This window comes from Pseudorasbora parva, chromosome 6 (genome assembly GCF_024679245.1).
Source record: "Pseudorasbora parva isolate DD20220531a chromosome 6, ASM2467924v1, whole genome shotgun sequence".
In the NCBI taxonomy this organism is placed as follows: Eukaryota; Metazoa; Chordata; class Actinopteri; order Cypriniformes; family Gobionidae; genus Pseudorasbora; species Pseudorasbora parva.
The window spans coordinates 45456329-45474462 of record NC_090177.1 but is presented as its reverse complement, the minus strand read 5'-3'; the positions used below and the strand labels follow the sequence as shown (position 1 = coordinate 45474462).

The following is an 18134-nucleotide window of genomic DNA, read 5'->3' as shown; positions in this document are numbered from 1 at the left end:
GCCTCTGCTACATCCGGTGCTTCATTTGTCCTGTCAGATCCTGTTCCTGAAAATGTCCGATTTTTAATTTTAGCGTTCCAGCATTTATTTTTAAACGAACCAGTCATACTCTGCACCCCAGAACAATACTAATACTAATCAGGAATAATTATTAATACTAATCAGTGGGAAACACAAGCAACGGGAGATAAATCAGGCATAAAATCAATGTAATGGAAAAGGTAACGACATTGTTGATGGAGAGACTATCACTGATCGACTGAGTGATATTTGTTTTCAGTGTTGCTATACCTCACTGAAAAAAAAACCTTTTCTTACTCAGTATTTTTGTCTTATTTCTAGTCCAAACATCTAAAAATTCTTAAAACAAGAAGCATTTACTTAACAGGTAAAAAATATTGTCTTGTTTTGGGAAAAAATACTTCAAAATGAAGAGAGTTTTTCTTAAAAAAAGCTAAATTATCTGCCAATGGGGTGAGAAAAATAATCTTAATTCAAACAGAAAATAAGATTATTTTACTTACCCCACTGGCAGATTAATTTGCTTATTTTAAGCAAAAACGTTAATTCTGAGTTATTTCTTTCCAAAACAAGATAATAATTTTTACTTGTCTAGTAAATGTAAGAATGTTTAGATGTTTGGACTAGAAACAAGACAAAAATACTAAGTAAGAAAAGCGTTTTTTGAAGAGCTGACAGAATAACATTCTTAAAGGGGTACTTCAGCGCTGGGAAGATGAATCTGTATTTAAACTGGGTCATTAATGTAGTAGAAATGTGAAATTATTTTTGAATTTGGTGTCTTCTAGACTGAGAAAAGACAGAAAATGTATTTTTGTCCCATGGGGATGAAAGACTACAATTCCCAGAATGCTTCGCTGCCCTGTGAGGCCATTCCCAACACCAACAACTTCATTACTGTGACTGAGTTAGAGACACTACAATTAAAAACTGAACGTGTTCAACATAATGAGTGAGTCACCGCGCGAGTCTCACAGCCCTGAGCACTAACTGCAGGAGTGATGAGAGCTGAGGTAATCGCGACTACACTCGCGGCATACATTCACAACACGAGTTCAGTCTGGCGCGTTTCAGTTCATGCCTTTGCAAGCTTAACTTTCATAGAAATGAATTTGAGAAGTTAAAAGACTTCCATTGCTCACCATAGCTCCGTTTAAATGAGTGCCTGTAGCTGAGCTCTTCCTGCAAGCTGAGTGTAATCTCCCATTCCCCATGAGCGGATTCAAAACATGCGGAAATGGCTCCCTCTGCTGGCTGTAGTCTTTAGCCTCTGGGCAAACATTTCTCCTATGATGCAAAAATCGTCATTTTGCATCATAGGAGGAATTTTTCCAGAAATAAAATGCATAAATCTCTCGTCTCAGGGGGATATGAGAGGGGAAAGCACAATCATTTGAATATTCTCCAGGGTTTCTACTGATACAAAGCCATATGCTAATCGCTGAAGTAACCCTTTAAGGCTGTCTACAGTGGATGCGACAAATCGACAGCTGCAAACCCATTTGATTAATGTGTCAGCTTGTCTTGTCTTGGAATGTGATTTGTCGCGCTGCCTCCAGTATAGACATCATCACTGATTCGGATGAGCTGGTTCTGTTTGCTCTTTTCCCAGTGCTGCTCCACACATTTAGTCTCTGCGCCAGACTGTGAATCTGTTGGGATCGTCCTCCCGCTTGCCTGTTTATATAGACTATAACACTAGTCTTTGAGAGCGAACCTCTCTCCGCTGTTGAACACCACTCCCCAGCCCATAAATGATGCATTCGTTATTACATTTTTTAGAGTGATATGACCTAATTAAGTCCCTTCTCTAGGAAAAGTGGGAACTCGTCAGTGATGTAGAGCTTTCACAGCTCAATCTCTGATTCGCTGTCCAGTGTCCCATAAGCCCTGACAAAACTTCTCCCATTCTCAAAAGCCCCAGGGAAATGACCGCTCCTGTTGGTCATCAACACCAATAAGCTCAGACTCTAGAGGGATGGAGCTGAAAAGCCTTGGTGCGACTCTCTGTCCCGCTGTGGTGAAAAGGTCTCAGCCCTCTTTTTCTCACCCTGGAGGTTAGCAGGGTGTGGAGTTGCTGGAGCTGTGGCGTAGGACTGTTAGACTGTCAAGTCAAGTCACCTGCATTAATATATCGCTTTACAGTGATAACAGGAATTACATGAAAGAGAAAATTGTTTTGGCTGTATATCTTATTAAGTGCAGTATATAAACTATGAAGTACGTTTTTGATTGATTAATTTCTGTTGAAAAAAATATTCGTTATCGTTATTTACTTTGTGGGCAGTTACACGACACCATTAATAGAAATAGAAATCTCTCAATGCGCTCCGGCCGCTCATCCGCATGGCAGCAGTGTTTGGTGGCTAGACAATGCAAACCTTGAAATGGGTTTTGAAATAGTTTTGCAGTTGATTTTGATATTCTAGGTACTATCAACTGGCCAGAGTTTTGAGATTACAATAGATATAACCGGGCTAATATACAGCTGGAGTTTGTTTATTAAGCGAGCAGGGCAACCACCCAGTAGAGCAGGGGTCTCAAACTCGCGGCTCGCAAGTTTGTGGCCCCCACTTGACATGAAAGTTTAGTGTTAGTGCGTGTTGTTCTGAAAAGCATCTTTTTGTGGAGTCGTTACATGTGCCACGCTTGCCATGCTTTCTACCTCACATTGTCGTGTGTGTGAGAGAGTTAGCTCGGCCCTCCCTAATGCAGTATAATTGGTTGACACCGCATGATTGACAGGAACAGAGGCTGATCAGAATGAAGAGAACGATATTAGAGGGGATTTGAGACGATTTGCTAAAAGTCTACTGTTAGACCACAGAAGAACTCAAATTAAAGCAGCGGATGAACGTATTTATACACTCATGCGAATAATCTCGGGACTAATAATATATTTGATGCAAATTAAAGCAATTATTGTTTGCAAATCCCAAATAGATTATTTCCCAACTAGAATTAGACCTAGAATTTTGTTCACTGTTCGGTTTGACCTGGTTATTGCCTCACTTTGAATTAGTCTATTATTTTAAAGAAAAAGAAAAACATTTAATATTTCAATATTACATAATGGTCTAATTTCTATAGGCTACAGCCTATTAAAAAAACGAGTAGGCAAGTAAGCCTATATGAACCATTCATGTTCTGAAAGAAATGTTCACATTCAGAGGATCAGTTTACGTTCAGGTTGAAGAACTGTTAATAATAAAGATTGAGAAGATTGGATCAGTTGTGCTCGTGTTTTATTGTGTGTTTGTTTTTAATATTTGATAATCTCATGAACAGAGTCGTAATTTAGATATATTTTTAAGATGGAAGAATGCAGTGACATCACATTAACCGGATGATGAGGTAGTGGGGGCAATAACTGCAGTAATCTGGTTAGCCCTCGTACTGTTATAAAAAGTTCACATGAGCAACATGATAAGGTCTCGCTACCATTCCCCCACGGCTTGAATATCCAGCCATACAAAAAACCCTTAACAGGCACATGGTGGGAATATGGTTTGTCCCAGTGCCTTTAATCTCCACGATACACACTAGGACTGCCGGAGTGAGTTATCTAACCGGTATGAGGTGTGATGGCAGACACGTACCATCACAGAGACCCCTCTCTACCCCTTGGCCCACCTGTGGAGAGGGCTAGACAATGGGAAGTTTCCCACAGCAGGGGAAGATCTCCACACTTGTTGCTAGGTGGATGGTGCCATCCTCATCATCTTCATCCTCAAGAGGTCAGGAGGACAGTTGCACATCTTCATCTTCCACCATCTAAAAATATGATTAAAGTTATTCAACTTGTTATACAAATAAAATGTATGAATTAGGTCTTATTTAATTCTATAAACTATAATACTGATCTGCCAACATTGTCGCTCTATGATAAATTAAAGTAAGCTGATAACATCACTGTTTTCTCCAGTACGACTGTACAGACAAATCTAATTCTGTCGCAATATTATCCTGTTTGACACTGTGAAGCTGCTTTGACACAATCGTGAATGTAAAAGCGCTATATAAATAAAGTTGATTGATTGATTGATCTACTAATCGAGTCGTATCTGAAAATAAGGATGCTTATTCATAATGAGGAAAACACTCGGCTTGACACGGCTGTGTTCTGCTCTTGCAAGATGACACACCCAGCTAAAAGCAAAACAGGATTTACAGCTTCAGCTGTTACAGGACCAGCTCCGTCTGTGAACGCTAAAAGCGGTGTGAGTGCAGCTTCCATAATCTTAGAAGAATAGTGAATAGTGCAGCAGGGACTCCCTGATCGCTGACATGATTGGTCTGTCAGTCTGACAGATGTTAGAAGAAGGAGAGCCATTGTGACATATTATAGATGTCAAATGTTGCAACATGTATAACTACATTGCAAAGATAAATGAAGTTACTTGTGTGTGTGTGTGTGAGTGTAACGTAGGTCAAGTCAACTTTATTTATATCGCGCTTTTACAGTGCCGATTGTGTCAAAGCAGCTTCACAGTGTTAAACAGGATAATAATGCAACAGAATTAAATTTGGCTGTACAGTCGTTCTGGAGAAAACAGTGATGTTATCAGCTTATTTTAATTTATCATATAGTGTCAATGTGGGCAGATCAGTATTATAGTTGATACAGGTCATTAATTTTATTTGTATATTTAGTTGAATAACTTGGATCATAATGTTAGTGTCCCCAACTGAGCAAGCCAAGCCAAAGGCGACCAAAGGAACCGAAACTCCATCAGGGCATGATGGAGAAAAATAAACCTTGGAGAAACCAGACTCAGTCGGGGGGCCAGTTCTCCTCTGGCCTATTAACACACCGTGGAGGATTATTATTCTGGCAACCTTACAGGTCAGAAATCATATTAGATCAGAATATATCCGAAATACGGGACGGGTTTATTGAGGATGACACGTCGATTACACAAGAATATTCATTTTGAAGGATCGGAGTCATCATGCCGATTACACAAAAATATGAATATTTATGAATACAACTGATTTAATATATGAATAATGTCTCTACAGGTCATTTAAGCCTGACTTTGTCCTGGTCCGACAACATGCTTTCAGCATGACAGAGAACGAGGACTTCCGTAACTTAATCATCGGACTGCAGTACGCTGGCATTCCCAGCATCAACTCCCTGGAGTCCATTTACAACCTCTGTGACAAACCCTGGGCAGTAAGTTTGAGGACGATCAATCTGACATGGCGTCTGATAGATATCTGCTCCATCCTCATCTCTCTAAACTTGTCTGCAGTTCGCATGTCTGATCAGCACCCACAAGAAACTCGGACAGGAGAAATTTCCATTAATTGAGCAGACGTTCTATCCCAACTATAAAGAAATGGTAAGTTTATTATTTTATAAACAGTGATGTGATCAATTACTATATCTCCATAATTAAATCAATAAATAATCTGTTTGTGTGAAAACAAATCAGGTGACCATGCCGGCATTTCCCGTTGTGGTGAAGATCGGGCACGCTCACTCTGGTGTGGGAAAGGTAACGTTTACTCTTAAACAATGACCGTCAAAGAAGAGCTAAGCATGGAGTTAAGCATCTAATCTAAGTGTGTTGTTAAGGTCAAAGTGGAAAACCACACAAAGTTTCAGGACATAGCTAGTGTGGTGGCCATCACGCAGACATACAGCACATGCGAACCTTTCATCGAACCCAAATATGACATCAGGATTCAGAAAATTGGAAATGATTACAAAGCTTACATGTGAGTAAAGATGCTATTCTGTAGCGTTTCTGAACACATCTCAGGTTTAGCTAAATGCTGTTCTTGACAGATGAAGAATGCTCCTCGTTTCATAGGAGGACGTCAGTCTCAGGTAATTGGAAGTCCAACGCTGGCACTGCCATGGTGGAACAGGTGGCTATGACCGACAGGTAAGCCAAACTGCCCTGGCAAGCTTTAAAACATCTGCTACAGGTAAGCAAATGCTTCAAACATGACTAAGCCTGTTTTGTAATGTTTTGCAGATATAAGCTTTGGGTAGACACCTGCTGTGAAATATTTGGAGGCCTTGAAATTTGTGCTGTAAAAGCTATTCATGGAAAAGATGGAAAAGATTACATTACTGAGGTATGTGCTATAATTAAAATTGTTAGGAGTTGCATACTAGCTAGCTACACTATATTGCCAAAAGTATTGGGACACTCCTCCAAATCCCTGAGTTCAGGTGTTCAATCCCTTCATGGCCACAGGTGTATAAATCAAGCTCTAGGCCTGCAGACGCTTCTACACACATTAGTGAAAGAATGGGTCGCTCTCAGGAGCTCAGTGAACTCAAGCGTGGGGCCGTGATAGGTTTCCACCTGTGCAATAAGGCCATTCCTGACATTTCCTCTCTACTAAATATTCCACGCTCAGCTGTTAGTGGGATTATAACAAAGTGGAAGCGATTGGGAACAACAGCTACTCAGCCATGAAGTGATAAGCCACGTAAAATCCCAGAGCGGGGTCAGCTCATGCTGAGGGTCACAGTGCGCAGAAGTCTCCAACTTTCTGCAGAGTCAACAGCTCCAGACCTCCAGACTTCTGTGGCCTTCAGATGAGCTCAAGAACAGCGGAGAGAGCTTCATGGGATGGGTTTCCATGGCCGAGCAGCTCATCAAGCCTTACATCACCAAGAGCAATGCAAAGCGTGGGATGCAGTGGAGTAAAGCAGCCGCCACTGGACTCTAGAGCAGTGAGACGTGTTCTCAGAGCGACCAATCACGCTTCAGTCTGACAATCCCATGGACGAGTCTGGGTTTGGCGGTTACAGGAGAACGGGACTCGCCTGGCTGCATTGTGCCAAGTGTAAAGTTTGGTGGAGAGGGGATTATGGTGTGGGGATGTTTTTCAGGGGCTGGGTTCGGCCTCTTAGTTCAAGTGAAAGGAACTCTTAATGCTTTAGCATACCAAGATATTCTGGACAATTTCATGCTCCCAACTTTGTGGGAACAGTTTGGGGACGGCCCCTTCCTGTCCCAACATGACTGCGCTCCAGTAGGGCTGCACAATATTGGAAAAATATTACATTGCAATATTTTTTTTCCCCAACGATATATATTGCGATATTGAGAGCCATCAATCCAGGCTAAAGTCAATACTTAGTTACCATTCCATGATATTAATAATTCACTAATAAGCAAGCTTCATTACAGGTGACAAAAAGAAATGTTGGAAAGTATGTGCAAACATGAAACGAATCCTCCAGTAGGTGGCAGCAGTCACTGAGTCGTTCATTCAAACGATTCATTCAAACACTGAATCGTTCACACTTGTTGCTGTGAGTGAGACGTGTTACGGGTCTGCTGTGAACGATTTTCACTGCTGAAATAGAACAACAACACTAAATATTGCATCTAAAATGTAAGTGACTTTAAGTGAATGTTACTTAGTTGTTTATGGAGCTGTCATATGAAATCAGTGTCATGTCGTGATGGTATTCAGGAAATGCTCTAGTGTTGTGATTTCTCCTCGAGAGGCTGCACGAGCGTCAACAGCGCGACCTTATTATCATTAGTTCATTACATATTGTCCACTATCGATCGCTACTTACACATTTTGGTGATTCGCTAGTTATTTTTTGTTTATTCAGGCTCTTGTCCGTCAGTCAAGTAAAATTCTCTTTCACTTGTCCCTTCAAAACACCCACATGTCCCGGACAAGCGTTAATGTCGAGCCCTGCTTTGTATTGGTCGTAAAGAGCTTTGTGGTGCCGTTTTTTTTAGTGGTCAGACAAATTGGTGGGTTTTTCTTGTTTTGTGGCCACAAGACACTCCATGCAAAGTACCTCTTTTTGTTCAACATGCTCCTTTATTTAGGCGAAATAGTCCCAAAAAGATTATTTCTGGTACGAAACGGCGGTCGGTTCCTCTTCGTCGTGCATTTTAGCAGTGAATGTTTGGCCTTGAGCAGCGGCACAGCGAACCAATCACTGTGCAGGCATGAGGAACGTGCGTGTCACTCCAGCAGCAAACTCTGTGTGTTTACTGTGTGCTACCGTTCTCTTAACACACCATGGGCTACGACCCTTCACAACGCATGTTCCGGCGATGTGACTATCGCACACACACACATCGCGATGTCGATGTTAAAACAGAATATCGTTCAGCCCTGTGCTCCAGTGCACAAAGCGTCGGTCCATAAAGACATGGATGAGGAGTTTGGTGTGGAGGAACTTGACTGGCCTGCACAGAGTCCTGAGCTCAACCCGATAGATCAGCTTTGGGATGAATTAGAGCGGAGACTGAGAGCCAGGCCTTCTCGTCCAACATCAGTGCCTGACCTCACTAATGCGCTTCTAGAAGAATGGGCAAAAATCCCCATAAACACACTCCTAAACCTTGAGGAAAGCCTTCCCAGAAGAGCTGAAGCTGTTAGAGAGGGTGGGCCGACTCCATATTAAACCCTACGGATTAACAATGGGATGGCATTAAAGCTCACGTGCATGTAAAGGCAGGCGTCCCAAAACTTTTGGCAAATATAGTGATGTGATATAAGCATTTAAAAGCATTTATGTGAGTTTGTATCTTTGAATGAATTAAAAAATTGTGTTTTACTCTTCATGTAATATAAATAATCCCTGTTTTGGGGGGATTAGGTAATGGGTTCGTCTATGCCTTTAATGGGGGACCATCAGGCTGAAGACCAGCAGCTAATAGGAGACATGGTCATTGCCAAAATGAATCATGTTATGGCTCAAAATCCCAAAAGACCAACTGCTATTCAGTCAAAACAGGTACATGATGTAACAACACACTGCAAAGTTTTAAAATAAAGCTGACTTTTTGTACTTTATCTAGTTAACTTGACTAGTTCTGTCTGTATTTTAACTCTGAACTGTAGTTAACACACGTTTGAGTATTCTTGTTCTGTTTGGAGGAACTCCATCTAAAAAAAAAAATGTTTATGTTCAAGCTACTTCTTTACATTTGTTAGGAGAACATTTTACAAGTTGAATGTTTTATACAGTGCAGAAGAGTTTAAGCGTGTCAGTTCTGAAAGTCACATATATGAGCAGATGTGTGTGTTTGTTTCAGATTACGGCTGAAAAGGACGCTTTGGTTGAAGTAAAGAACGCCCCAGCGCAGAAAGCTCCTCCACAGAGTTGTTTGCAGTACATTCTTGACTGTAACGGTGTTGCGGTGGGACCAAAATTAGTGCAGGCTAACTAACATTACCATGAAGAGTCAAAGCAGGGAAACGTCTGACAGGTTGTGTTCGAACACTCAAACAGTGGCCTGAGGTGCAAGCCAACAAATAATCGGTATGGAAGTCTTAGATGTGGCCTGATCTGTATTCAGTCTGTACTGTGTAACTCTCCCTGTTGTGCGCTTGTGACGGTTGCTTTTGTTTCTATGTGAAGCGGTTTTCTCTTCAGGGTCGTTGTGTGTGGTGATACAGCAGATTGTGCCTAGTGTTCAGTGCCACTCTTTCAATTGGACTTTATATATATATTTTCTTGTCTTATGTCTGTGTTTCAGTATATTCTGTGCAAAGGGTTACTCTGTGTGTGTGTGTGTGTGTGTGTGTGTGTGTGTGTGTGTGTGTGTGTGTGTGTGTGTGTGTGTGTGTGCGTGCGTGCGTGCGTGCGTGCGTGCGTGCGTGCGTGCGTGCGTGCGTGCGTGCGTGCGTGCGTGCGTGCGTGCGTGCGTGCGAACAGAGCACAGCACACCCGTTGTAATTGCCATCATTAATGCAATAGGTGCAGATAAGATGCTTTGGCAATTATTTTGTGTGTGTGTGTGTGTGTGCGTGTATGTGTGTGTGTGTACATGAAAGAATGGGGACTATAAAAAGTAAATGAATACTTTAATTGCATGATCAGAGTTGTGTGTCGTTGTGTGTTGAACGGCGAGGTGTGTATTTTTTATTTCTTTTGTGATCACTGTTGAAATAATAGATATCATAATTGCACTCTCGTATTGTAAATGTGTTATAAAATATGGTCAAGTGTATTTGCTACTTTGAATGAAAGCTATATATTATATTATATATTACTGGACATCAGTCATTTTTGGGTTGCAAAAACAATTTCTTGTTAACAGTATTATTGCAGAATTGCAAATTAAATAAATAATAAGCAATACAAATAAATCTCTGAACATCCACTGAACACACTATAGTTTTTACTGTCTGTTCATTTAATATGAGATACACAAAACTGGTCACCGATATTGGGATATAAACCCCTGATTTGTCTACAAAAACACTAAATAAACATCACAACTAAAGTTAAAAAATGATCAGATTTTCAGTCGTTTTGATGCATTTATGAAACAATTCACAGAAAAAGAAGGCACCACTTTATTTTACAATACCCATGCTGCAAGTTACATGTATTATAGTAATAACCGTGTATTCTACACAATTACATGCAAATAAATCTCGATAATATTGTCATGGTCTCACTCTGTCGTCCTTCATCATATATTTTACTGATAAGATCCCGCTGATTAAATCTCAGATGTGTTCGTCTGCCTGTATGTCGCTTGAGTCCTCTACATGGTCTGTCTTTGAGCATATTTCTTTGGACTCCCTTGAAGAGATTGCTGCAACTTTAAAACCTACTAGTTGCTCTCCGGATGTGACTGCCACACATTTTCTGAAACAAGTTTTTCAAGTTGTCAGTCTTGTCTATCGTCAACAAATGTACTGGGATCGTGCACATGCTTTGGTTTTTGCTTCGTCTCAAAATAAAAACTAATCCTACGCTGTTGAGAAACTTCCCCCCAATATCAAATGTACCTTTTCTTTCAAAATGTTTAGAAAAAGCAGTTTCAAGCCAACTCCTGTCTATACTCATGATAACCATATTCATGAGAAACGTCCGTCTGGTTTTAAAGCCCGTCACAGAACCGAATCGGCCATCTTAGGTCATGAAGGATGTAATGCTCACCACTCATACCTGCTAGGGCTGTGCGATATTGAAGAAAAATGCGATTTGTGATATCTTGTCAAACAATGCGATATTCAATATGCGATACGATATTGCTATTAATGTGTATAATCAATTTCAATTATATATATATAAAAAAAATAATAATAAACTGAGAATGAAACCATTTGTGTTTCACAGTCTTTCTGGGAAAAGAAAGCATCGCTACAACTTCTGAAAGTGACCAGCAGTGTTTTAGCAAACATTTATGGCACAAATCGTTCACGTTTCGGTGTGTGTGTCAGATAGCTCGAGACTGCAAGTTATTGTTTTTCGCAAATTATTGCATTTAATTACTCTTTTTAACGTCAAGCAAGTCCCATAAGAAACAGTCGTGTGCCCAGTCTATTCTCTGCTCTATACGTCGACCTAAAACGTACACTATTCACAATGTTGAAGTAGCCTATTGAAATCATTCAGATATTGCGTGCCGTTGCGATATGCACATTGTGATGTACTTTTGCGATATTATGATAATTCCGATATATTGCACAGCCCTAATACCTGGCAGTCTATGGCTTTGGTCTTGCTAGACCTTAGCTCTGCATTGACCTGGTCGACCTCATGTGTCACGTCTAGAAGCATGTGTGGGCTTCGGGGTATGGTGCTACAATGGTTTTGCTCATATTTAACTGATAGGTTAATATTATTCTGTAGTTATTATAGTTATTCTGTCTGCGTCGGGCTACAGTCTTCGTCTGAAATGCAGTTGTGGTGTTCCTCAGGGCTCTAGTCTTGGCCTGGTTCTGTTTAATCTTTATTTGGGACACTGGACCACAAAACCAGTCATAAGGGTACTTTTTTAAAAATTGAGATTATACATCACCTGAATGCTGAATAAATAAGCTTCCCAATGATGTGTGGTTTCTTATGATGGGACGATATTTTAAGTATTGAGAAAATCGCCCTTTAAAGTTGTCCAAATGAAGTCCTTAGCAACACATATTACTACTAATAATACATTTATGATATATTTACGGCAAGAATCTTCATGGAACATGATCTTAATATCCTAACGATGTGGTCATGAAAGAGAGAAATGGATGATTTTGACCCGGTCAATGTATTGTTGGCTATTAGTTAGAGACACAGGACTGGATTTGTGCTCCAGGGTCACATATGTTCCCTTTAGGTTCTGTTTTATCAAGATATGGGGTCTCTCTTCATCTGTATATCTGATGACACACAGATGCCTTTGAAGCGTGATAAGAAGCCTGATGTAAAGCCAATATTGGACTGTTTGGATGAAACTCTGGCTGTAAATGATGTTGTTTGGTTGAAATGATCACAGTACTCATGATTTTAATCCACCCGTGGTCAGAATCTGGGGGGTTTGCTTGATAACAGCCTTAAGTATGATATGCAGACAAGTGCTGTGGTTAAGTCCTTTAGCCAAGGTTAAGCCCCTTTTGTCTAAGAACTCTGAGACTGTTACGCATGCTTTGGTAACATCCCGATTAGATGACCAACTCTTTATATACTGTAGGCCCTCAGAGTATCTGCAATTAGTTCAAAATACGGCAGCACGGCCCCTCAAAGGGAAGCGTAAAAGTGAACACTTTACACTGGTTTTGAACTCGCTTCATTGGTTACCGGTTAAATACAGAGCTGATTTTAAAGTTGTGTTATTTGTTTTTAAGTCTTTGCAGAACCACGCTCCACAGTACCTATCTGAACTGTGACACCCAGTTATTACACAAGCGAGATCGCTCAGATCTGGGGACTCTGATCTACTCTTTGTTCCTAAAACTGGACTTAAAAACAGGGGTGATCGTGCTTTTGCGGTCATCGGCCCTCAGTTATGGAATAGTCTACTAGCTTATATCAGATCCGCCCAAACTTTGTCAATTCAAATCCACTTTGAAAATGTATTGTTTCTCAATTGCTTTCAATATTCCTTGATTTTCATGTAGGTTTTGTGAGGGTTTTCCATTTTATTATCTTTTATTAACTTTAATGTTTTATGTGTCTCTATTCTATTGTTAGTTTCCTTGGCTTTTGTAAAGAACTGTTGGTCGACACCAGTTGTTTTTAAATGTTCTATATGAATCAAATTTTATTGTATTGTAATGTATCATCGCTGTCTTCATCACCCTGCTCACTCTGTTCTAATTTATTAATACTTAGTACTAAAATGTAATTAAAACTGTAACAAACACATCTTAAAATAAAGTCTAAGAAAGAAAAATGTAAGAAAGTGGTTTTTTTTTTTTTTTTTTTATTCTTTTTTTTATTGATTTTTTCCAGGTCCATTCAATACAGTCAGTGATGATACCTGTCATGTTTCTCGTTAAGCCATCATCATATGTATATTAACAATCCATAACATAGGACAAGCATCACAGGTTCGATAAACAGTTTCAAAGTAAGCAGGGACCCATTAGGCCTTCAATCTACATTACATTCACATAACCATTTTTTAGACATAGTAAAATCCGACCTAGAACTAAAACAAACATAATGGGGTAAACCTCAATGCCTCATAAAGCCCTCTACTGAGGGGGGAATAGGGAGAAGAAGAAAGAGAGAAGAAAAGAAAAAAGAAAAAAAAGAAAAGAAAAAAAAGGAGAAAAAAAAGAGAGAGAAAAAAAAAAAACTAACAAAAAAAAAAAAAAAGCATCCACTTCAAACAAATGATGGGCGTAATGGGGTGATATACGTTATCCATCTTTCCCATCTTTTCAAAAAAGTTTCCTGTTGCAGTCTCAAAGCAAAAGTAATCCTTTCCATCTTAAAAATGTCATAGATAATGTCAATCCATTCTTCAACGGTAGGTTTTCCTGGTTTTAACCACCTTCTAGTAATAGCTTTTCTACTGGCAGCACTTAGGATCTGAAATAAGTATTTGACATGAGAAGAAACATTTTCTGTTGTTAAGGCCCCTAAATATAAAGACTCAAATTTAAATTGAATGTCCACCTGAAAAATACTTTGCAAGACTTTATACACCTCCTGCCAAAATGGAATCAATAATGTACAGGACCAGAAAATGTGGAAATGATTTGCCTCGTGGCACCCACATTGTCGCCAACATGCCGAAGAATTGGTGTAGTGTTTATTTTGAGTTGGAGTAATGAAAAACCTTATAAGGTTTTTCCAGCAAAACTCTCGCCATAACGTCGAATTGGAAGTTTTCCACTGTATCTCACATAATTTCTCCCAATCTTCTTCCTTTAGAACAAAGTTTCCTTCCTGTTCCCATTTTTGCTTTATATACAAAGAACTACCTTTTCTTTGTTGAAGCCCCTTGTATATTCTTGAGATGAGCTTCCGGTTAGAGCCAGCAAGATAAGCCTCTATAAACACATTTAACAGAATGTCATCCCAGCCTACTATTGTACACCTCTTCTGTATTTGGTCAATATAATGCCGGACCTGAAGGAATCTATAAAAATCGTCCTTATCTAAACCAAATTGCTTCTTCAGATTTTGAAAATTATTCATAGCCCCCTTATGCAAAAATGTACAGTATGCTGTTAAACCTTGCGAAGTCCATCTCTTAAATCTTGCGTCCCATTTATTAGGCAAAAAATCGGTATCAAATGCACACCATCTCAGGACCCTTACCCCCTCCTTCAGGTTACTTTGAGATATTACCCTGCTCCATATCTTAAGTGCCAAACATATCCATGGATTTCCCAATTCTTTTAAATTGTATGACAAGTCCTTATCCCCAATAGCAGCCTGAATTGGAAATTCATCTGACATAGCAACTTCAATCTCCTTCCATCTAGCACTGTAATCTGGGTTGCACCAGCATACTAATGGCCTCAATTGAGCAGCGGTATAGTAGTCTTTTAAGCATGGGAGAGCGACCCCACCTTTGATTTTTGTCAATTGTAAACTCTGGTATCTAATTCTTGGCCTACGTCCCTGCCAAATGAACCTTGAAATATGCTTGTCCCACTCCTGAAATTGATGGTCAGGTATATCTAGTGGAAGAGATTGAAAGAGATACAGCAATTTCGGCAAAATAACCATTTTGACAGATTCCACGCGTGATCCAAAATTAAGAAAAGGTAAAAGATCCCATCTCCTTATGTCTGTAACGGATTCACAGAGGCAGGATTCAATTGCAAGTAACTAGTTTATTGACAGAAGTGTCACAGAAGCCAAAACTCAGAACACAGAAGAAGTCCGGATAAGACGGAGCAGTGAGAGAGACTCTGTTGGCGACACGGGCAGGCTGTGAGCAGCAGTGACTCGGGAGCGCGGTTGAGGTAATCCGGGAAGGGATCCAGCGTTTCACGGAAGGGGGAAACGACAACCAACACGGAGACACAAGGGGAAACATCCAACAACGCTCTGACAAAGACAAGAGAGAAACAGAGAGACTAAATAGGGTGAAGGTGATGAGTTGCAGCTGGTGCAGGTGATCAGCCACAGGTGCGTGATGAGCCAATCCCAGGCTCCGCCCTCACCTACATTCAACACGCACCCAAGAGTGAGACAGGGAATCCATGAACCGTGACAGTACCCCTCCCCCTAGGAGCGTCCCCTGACGCTCCCAGCCGACCTTACCTGTTGATTGTAATCATCAATAAGGGAGTGATCCAGAATGTCCCTAGCAGGAACCCAACTTCTCTCCTCCGGACCGTAACCTTCCCAGTCCACCAAGTACTGGAAACCGCGTCCCCTCCGTCTAGAATCCAGAATGCGATTAACCGAATAAGTTGGTTCCCCATCTACGAGTCGCGGCGGTGGGGGAACCGGGACTGGCGGATTAAGGTTGGAGTGAAAAACAGGTTTGATTTTGGATACATGGAAGGCGGGATGAATCCTCCTGTACGCCGGAGGGAGTTTGAGGCGGACTGTCACCGGACTAATGATCTTGGTGACAGTGAACGGGCCGATAAATTTGGGAGCAAGTTTATTAGATACGGAGCGGAGAGGAATGTTCTTGGTAGAAAGCCACACTTTTTGACCGACGACGTAAACGGGAGGCTTAGACCGGTGGCGATCGGCTTTAGCCTTGGTGCGCGCTCCCACCTGGAGCAGAGTCTCACGGGCTCTGGTCCATGTGCGATGACACCTCTGGATAAAGGCGTGAACAGAGGGGACCGCGACCTCGGAATCCAGACTAGGAAAAATAGGTGGCTGGTAACCTACACTACACTCAAATGGCGAAAGGCCCGTAGATGACACTGGTAACGAGTTATGAGCGTACTCAACCATAGAGAGTTGCTGGCTCCAGGATGAAGGATTCTTGGATACCAAACATCGCAACACTCTCTCCAGATCCTGATTGGCTCTCTCGGTCTGACCGTTGCTTTGGGGGTGATAACCCGAAGACAGACTAACCGTGGCTCCTAGTAATTTACAAAACTCCTGCCAAAATTTGGACACAAATTGGGAACCTCTGTCGGAGACCACGTCCATCGGGAGGCCATGTAACCGAAAGACGTGATCTACTACAGATACCGCTGTCTCCTTGGCTGAGGGTAATTTGGGCAAGGGAATGAAATGTGCTGCCTTCGAGAATCGGTCCACGACGGTCAAAACGACCGTCTTGCCCTGGGAGGGCGGGAGGGCGGTAACAAAATCTAGAGCGATGTGGGACCAGGGTCTCGAAGGAACAGACAGCGGCTGAAGTAACCCCTGGGGAGGTTGGTTAGATGTCTTACCAACCGCACAGACCGAGCAAGCCAAAACAAAACTGCGAACGTCGCGAGCCATAAGTGGCCACCAAAATCGTTGCTTTATTAAACTGCAAGTGCGGTTTACCCCTGGATGACAGGCAATGTTGGAGCAGTGACCCCATTTGAGGACCTCGGATCTTAACCCCTCCGGAACGAACAAACAACTCGGTGGGCCGCCGGGCGGGGGCGTTACCCCTTCTAAGGCCACTTTGACCTTCGATTCGATCTCCCATGTGAGTGTAGAGATAACCATCTTCTCTGGCAAAATACACTCGGGAGTAACCGGGCGTTCGGAAGCATCAAAAATACGAGATAAAGAGTCGGGTTTGATGTTTTTAGACCCGGGGCGGTACGAGAGAACAAAGTCAAAACGTCCGAAAAAAAGTGCCCACCGAGCCTGCCTGGAGTTGAGTCTTTTAGCAGATCTAATATATTCAAGGTTCTTATGATCCGTCCATACAATAAAAGGTACCCCCGACCCTTCAAGCCAATGACGCCACTCCTCCAACGCTAACTTGACGGCCAACAACTCTCTGTTACCAATGTCATAATTGCGTTCGGCAGGAGAAAGACGATGGGAGAAAAACGCGCACGGGTGCATCTTGTCATCTGAGGGAGAGCGCTGTGAAAGAACCGCTCCTACCCCCACCTCTGATGCGTCGACCTCTACCACGAACTGACGTGTGGGATCAGGGGCGACTAAGATGGGAGCCGAAACAAAGCGGCTTTTCAGTTTGGCGAATACAGCCTCGGCTGTATCGGACCACCTGAACGTCATTCGGGGAGAGGTCAAGGCAGTCAGAGGTGCGGCTAGTTGGCTGAAATTGCGAATAAAACGCCGATAGAAATTGGCGAACCCCAGAAACCTCTGTAGGGCCTTACGGGAATCTGGACTTGGCCAATCCATCACAGCCTTAACCTTGTCGGGATCCATGCGCATTCCCTCCGATGACACGATGTACCCTAAAAAAGGAACAGACTGTGCATGAAAAGCGCATTTCTCCGCCTTGACAAAAAGCCCATTCTCTAGCAACCTCTGAAGCACTCGTCTGACGTGTCGAACATGTTCCTGGAGAGACGAAGAAAAAATCAAAATGTCATCCAGGTAGACATATATGAATTGGTCGACCATGTCTCTCAACACATCATTGACGAGTGCCTGGAAAACCGCTGGGGAGTTGGAAAGGCCGAAAGGCATGACCAAGTATTCAAAATGCCCCCTGGGGGTATTAAATGCGGTTTTCCATTCATCCCCCTCCCTGATGCGAACCAAATGATAAGCGTTACGTAAGTCCAACTTCGTGAAGACGGATGCTCCCTGTAACCTCTCGAAAGCTGAAGACATCAACGGCAAAGGATAGGTATTCTTTACCGTGATGTTATTCAGCCCTCGGTAATCAATGCAAGGTCGCAGAGAACCATCCTTCTTCCCCACGAAGAAGAACCCCGCCCCCGCTGGAGAAGAGGAAGGGCGGATGAATTTGGAGGCTAGAGAATCAGAAATATATTTCTCCATGGCCTCCCTCTCTGGAATA

At 41.9% G+C, this 18134-nt stretch overlaps 1 protein-coding gene across 1 annotated transcript in view; it reads left to right on the top strand.

Moving 5' to 3' along the window:
* Nucleotides 1-9618, top strand: part of syn2a (synapsin IIa) — a 38319-nt gene extending 28701 nt beyond the window's left edge. The window contains exons 4-11 of the mRNA XM_067447021.1: nt 5044-5200; nt 5280-5369; nt 5463-5525; nt 5606-5748; nt 5844-5918; nt 6012-6114; nt 8624-8761; nt 9063-9618. Of these exons, the coding sequence (XP_067303122.1) occupies nt 5044-5200; nt 5280-5369; nt 5463-5525; nt 5606-5748; nt 5844-5918; nt 6012-6114; nt 8624-8761; nt 9063-9197 (904 nt within the window). The 3' untranslated portion in view covers nt 9198-9618. The remainder of the gene's footprint in view (nt 1-5043; nt 5201-5279; nt 5370-5462; nt 5526-5605; nt 5749-5843; nt 5919-6011; nt 6115-8623; nt 8762-9062) is intronic.
* Nucleotides 9619-18134: the final 8516 nt, after the last annotated feature.